Raw genomic sequence first — 6,000 nt, 5'->3', positions numbered from 1 at the left:
GTATGCCATTTTATCCTCAGAGTCTAATACAGTTCTTGGCACATAGTAACGGCCAGATATTTGGTAGGTGACTATACAGCAATGTGTTGAGAAGTGAACAGAAGATATGGATTCAGAAAGTATAGAAACCTCCTTCATGGCACTTGGTTGAGAAAAGAAGAGAAATGAGGGGAATGAGGGTGCAGAATCAGCAGAGGACTTTTAAAAATAATGTTTTCATATGAGGAAAAAAATAAAAACCAATAGAGAGAAATTAAGAAAACAGGAAAGAAATGGAATAATTAGGAACCTAGGGTGGGGTAGGGTAGCAGGACATTTCAAATGTTAATGAGCGTATGAGATTCCAGGTCTTGTTAAAATGCAAATTCTGATTCAGCTGGTAGGTGAGATCTGAGATTGTGCATTTCTAACAAGCACCCAGATAATCTTAAGGCTGTTGGCCCCAGGGTCACACTTATAGTGATTTTCTAGAACCCAGCTGGGGAAGTGAATCTTGGGCAGGAGAAATACATGCCTCTCGCATTGAGTTTGGAGATCCCATCTGATATAACTTTTAAAGAGAGAAAAATAATTTTCCAAATATCCAATTGATAATCTTTTCCACTAAGTGGCTTTCCCACTAAGTGGCTACGTTATGAAAATTGCTTCACTTTGAAACTTCTGGTCTTGGTAATATAGAATTTCAGTGTTCTCACAGTGCTTGATTGAGAATATGATATTGAGATTATGGCATAAAATATAGTGGCTGTACAAAAAAAAGACATTATTAGGATCTCTAACAATTATGTAAAAGTCATTGCTTCACGGGTAGAGCTCAAACTTTGGTGTGAGACCTGGTTTTATTCTTGGCGCTTACTCTGAGTGGTCTTGGGCAAATTGATACCTTAAGCAAAAAGATTCTCATGTAGATTTTACATGAGAATTATAAATGAAATACATAAAGTCCAGCAGTCACAAATGGTATCTATTATTACCATCATCCTAAGACTGCAATAAGCTATATTGAAAGTAGTCTCAAAGATTATTTCATAAATCACCAGATTCACCTAATTTTCAAAAGAATTTAAATAAGGAGATGGAATGAATAGATTGCATTTTGTTTCCATGCACAGGGGAACTGTGCATATTTCTTCTGTGACTCGGAAATGGTTTAACTTTTAAAAATCCTAAAATAGCTGAAGTTAGCAGACATGCAATTTACCAAGGATGATTGGAATTTTGATCTTTCCTGTAATAATACTATACCCAAGCACACTGCTCATTAGGAAAACATTTTTATCTGAATCTTTTACTCTTGGGGGCAAAGAATGCTATTTTTCTTTTTGATAACTATGTTTATAGGATCTAAATCACCCTGAGCAAGTATTTCAACATCTCAAGTTATTATTACCATTCATGTTTCATTTATAGCTATTTGAATTTTGATGAATTTCAATATGGTGCTACAGTGATAGGGCAAGTTCAAATAAGTTCAATATATGGGTACAGTCTAAAGCTATTTTAATTTTTTATTACAGCTGCTATGAAGAAAATTATGATATGCCACATTTTCACGTTTTACAGTTGGATGTCCTATGATGTTCTCTTCCAGAGAACAGAGCACGGAGCTCTGGAAATTTGGAGGCAACTGATATGTGCTCATGTCTGCATCTGTGTGGGTTGGCTGTATCTCAGGGACAGAGTCTGCAGCACAAAAGGTAATAATAGTTCCTTGAATACTTTTATATTATTACTTTGAAAGAACTAAGGCAGAGCATCTCCATTTGGCTTTTCTTCAGGAACACATGTAGTTGGAAAAGAGGTCAGTAGGAAGGCAAGAAGTAAATACTGCAACTGAGATAAAATTAAGTCAACTTTGTAGACTATCCCCAGGCATTTTCTTGTTTTTTCTCTTTTTTCTTTTAAAATTTTTGTGGGTACTTTGTAGGTGCATATATGTATGGGGTACATGAGATACTGTGATACAGGCACGGACTGCATAGTAATCACATCATGGAAAATGGGGTATTCATCCCCCTCCCAGGCATTTTCAACCTGAACTTTTGTTGTCAGTAACCACAAGACTGGAAATTTTTAACTCCTTCTTATCAATTTTGTAATCGTTGTTGATCTCTCGCACTGGTAGAATATGCCTTGGTAGGAGAAAATATTAAAACAGTATAAGACATGTTGTAGAAAATATTATAACAGCAGAAGACATACAAGGTGGAAACATCAACTGAGGTACTCAAAGCCACTTTAGGTTTGTGTGTCCAGTATTATTAAGTCCTGCTGGAATTTGCTTTGAAAAGTTTTTTCTCATTCTTTTTCTAAATCTTGTAATTGTCTGTAAGTACTACCTTCATAATTAAAATGTTTCTACTCTGATAATGCCTTTAAGTACTTTAAGAACTGTAAGTCTAGAGCTCTTTCAGGGGATCAAACCAGAAATGGATGCTTAGGGCAGGTATCACATTGATTTATGACCACTCTCCTAACCTGACATTAGATATATTCAATAGATCTGGCAGTAAGTGTAGTGCATACTAATGGGGTCTTGATTTTCAATAATTTCGTTATGCATAAGAAGATTTTATTGTGTTTTATTGTGTTGGCTGAATATATCAGGATACCAACTGAAAGCAGATCTTAAAGTTAATAACTCCTGCTTTTTTGGTTTAGTATTCAATAAACTTCTCTTAGGCCACTAGGGCTTAATGAACAAAATACCTCTTTGGCAAAGAATCTTGCAGGCACAAAATGTTACTATAAAATTATTTTGTTGAAGAAACTAAAATGAAAGACTAATTTGACATTGCAGTTATTTAAAAAATGATATGAAATTCTTGCAAACCACTAGAAAAGCAAAAATAATTTTAAGTGTCTCAAATTTAAACTTAAAATATTGTTACTATTTTATTGGGCATATAATTGTGTTTGACTCTTTTGGGGACCAGCATTTATTTATTTTGGCATCTCTACTAAATAGTATCATGCTTTGGAATCTCAGTAAAATATTTGTTGTTGCTCAATAAATATTTGTTGATTACTTTTCATTTTTTTTCTGTATTGGTTTTTTAACTTTCCTAATCATGACTTTTTACACAGATATAATTTTGAGGACTGAACAAAATTCAGGAAGGACTACTCGCATTAAGGTAATATTTTTCTGTATTTTCTAAGGCAGAATTAGAAAGGCCAAAGCATTTTTTTCTTTTTGATACGGAGTCTTGCTCTATTGCCCAGGGTGGAGTGCAGTGGTGCCATCTAGGCTCACTGCAACCTCTGCCTCCCAGGTTCAAGTGATTCTCGTGTCTCAGCCTCCCGAGTAGCTGGGATTACAGGTGTATGCCACCATACCAGGCAAATTTTTGTACTTTCGTAGAGATGGGGTTTCTCCATATTGGCTAGGCTGGTTTGGAACTCATGACCTCAAGTGATCCGCCCACTTCAGCCTCCCAAAGTGCTGGGATTACAGGCATGAGCCACTGTGACTGACCAAGCATTAAAAAAAAAAAATTAAATTGGTAATTTATTTTAGGTATCATCAAGTAAAATTTTTCTTTCAAAACAATGAAAACTTTGGCTGCTAAAATTTACCAATTTAGATTTGTTTTAGAAATGTTATGGGGAGATAAAAATTACTGAAATCTGACTGTGGTGTAACTAGGAATGCAACTTTGGAAGGTGATGTGATGGGTAATGCTCTTTTTCCCAGCCTGTTCTACTAGGGGGAGAATACAATCAGTTTATAATGCATAATAACCAGGTGTCTTTTGGGTATTCCTAAATATTCAGTCTTTTGGAGTTACACCTCCTTTACTTTTCAAATAGAATGTTTTGAATGACCATCCCAGTCTTCCTCCAGTATCTTCATGGATTATCAAGAGTGTACCTGTCTCCAGCCATCTCTGCTTCAAGGCTTTGCTTCTGCTGAATTCTCAATTTCTATTTCAGTCTCCTCATCTATGACAGACAGTGATCCTTCCCAGGTAGCACTTTGCCTCTGGTTGGGTGTTGGCATACCCTCCAGGTGCCATAAGGTAGAGCTATGTATCCACCTTTACTGAAGGTTTCCACACTACAGGAGAAAATTAGAATACAGCAATGCTCAGCACTACTGTAAACCTATATTTTGAATATGACTATTTACAAAATCTAAGGCAAAATCATTAGACCCTTTGCAGCTTTATCCAGCTTCCTAGCCTCTCTGCTGTATGTCAAGGTCCACCTGCTCTCATTTGTAGGAGAAAGCACCTTTCACAAATGTTTCATAGGGCCAATTTCCCCCTTACTTTAAGAATATTTTACTCACTACCTGAAGGTCTTGTTTTCACTCTGGAACTTATTCGAACTTCATGTTCAGAGAAACCCCACCTGTATTAGTCTGTTTTCAAGCTGCTGATAAAGACATACCCAAGACTGGGCAATTTATAAAAGAAAGAGGTTTAATGGACTTACAATGCCACATAGCTGGGGAGGCCTCACAATCATGGTGGAAGGTGAAAGATGTGTCTCACGTGGCATCAGACAAGAGAAGAGAGCTTGTGCAGGAAACTCCCGTTTTTAAAACCATCATATCTTGTGAGACTTACTGTCACGGGAACAGCACAAGAAAGACCCACTCCCATGATTCAATTACCTCCCACCAGGTTCCTCCCATGACACATGGGAATTGTGGGAGTTACAATTCAAGATGAGATTTGGGTGGAAACACAGCCAAACCATATCAACACTCTTAGACACAAGAATCCACACAGGATTACATATTCTAGAGTCTGAGTTGCAGTAGAAGTGATGGGAACAGTGGTGAATATCTATAGCACAACAATATAGGATAGTGGTCGGCATGAGAAATGCTGCCTGAGTTGAGGTTTCTCAGCCAGTAGGAAGTAATCATGGACTTTTTTATTCTTCCTGATTTCTTTTGGTCTTGTCTGAGTACCTTTTGAATAAAACACATTCACACAAGATCTCCCAAGGTCAAACAGTTATTCTCAAGGATTGGACAGTCTAAACACATAATAAAGGACAGAGACATTTCTCTAAGGCAAATATGTCTAGCAAAGAATTTCTATTTTCCACAATAAATAGCCTTTTATATTTATGCAGTATTATTTCTGGCCTTTCTTCTCATATTCTTCTGATTATCTAGACCATGCCCAGAGACCTGTCTCCGCAGAAGTCAAATAGAGACTATGACAGCACTTCTTTAAATAATAGAGGCTGATAGTCCTTTAAGTATGTAAAGGTCCAGCAGAAGATGTGTGTGTGTGTGCGCGCGCGTGTGTGTGTGTGTGTGTGTGCATGTGCATGTGTGTATGTGGTTTTGATTCATATTAAAGTCTTAGGCAGGGTTTCCTCTCCAGTTGATTTTCTCAGTAAGCATAAATGAAGCTGTAGATAGATGTCTTCTCCCTCTGTCCAGACAAAGCCTTAGGGTCACAGATTTGTTTTTTTGGAATTTCAGTTACATGAGTTTGGAGTAGTTTGGCCTCACTGGTCTATTTCTGTCCACAAAGACCAAAGAGATTTATAGTAGAGTCATGGATAGAACATTCCTAGTCCAAGCACGTGGGAGAGACTTTGATGGTTGACTTTAGAGATCATCTGGTGTTGTTCATGATCCTTATGAGCATTCTGAACGGACCTTCATGTTCAGGGAAACTCCATTACCTTGTTTCATAGGGAATCTTCTGATGGAGCTGGCTCCAAGGCTTCCCTTTTCTCCTATAATTATTTTCAACTCTTGAGGAAGTACCAGACCTGTCTTGGTACACACGAAGATTTCAAGGCCATGCTGAAGCTGTGAAGACCAGCCAAGAACTTCATTTCATAGCTGTTTGTAAGGTTTCTTCACACTGTGTAGAGGTGAGGGTGAGGTTCGCTTAAGATCACTGTGCCCTTACGATGGAGGCCCAGATTAACAATAATGGTAAATCTAGGAATACAACTTGGTCTCTTATCTCCAGGCCAGTCAGTCCTGTACTCTTTAATCCTTTCCTTTAAAAAATATTTTTG

The 6,000-nt window shown here is 37.4% G+C and overlaps 1 protein-coding gene across 12 annotated transcripts in view; it reads left to right on the top strand.

The window, feature by feature from the left end:
- Positions 1-229: 229 nt before the first annotated feature.
- Positions 230-6,000, top strand: part of LMO7 (LIM domain 7) — a 233,426-nt gene continuing 227,655 nt past the window's right edge. For 11 of the 12 annotated variants that reach the window (XM_063618753.1, XM_055245206.2, XM_055245205.2 and 8 more), the window contains exons 1-2: positions 1,508-1,697; positions 3,088-3,137. In XM_063618753.1, coding sequence (XP_063474823.1) covers positions 1,523-1,697; positions 3,088-3,137 — 225 coding nt within the window. In that variant the 5' untranslated portion in view covers positions 1,508-1,522. Of the gene's footprint in view, positions 1,698-3,087; positions 3,138-6,000 lie in introns of all 12 variants that reach the window. The other variant, XM_063618754.1, reaches the window with a different exon arrangement.

This window comes from Symphalangus syndactylus, chromosome 15 (assembly GCF_028878055.3).
Source record: "Symphalangus syndactylus isolate Jambi chromosome 15, NHGRI_mSymSyn1-v2.1_pri, whole genome shotgun sequence".
NCBI classification, from domain to species: domain Eukaryota; kingdom Metazoa; phylum Chordata; class Mammalia; order Primates; family Hylobatidae; genus Symphalangus; species Symphalangus syndactylus.
Note: the sequence above shows the minus strand (reverse complement) of the source record. Positions and strands in the feature narration are given on the sequence as shown.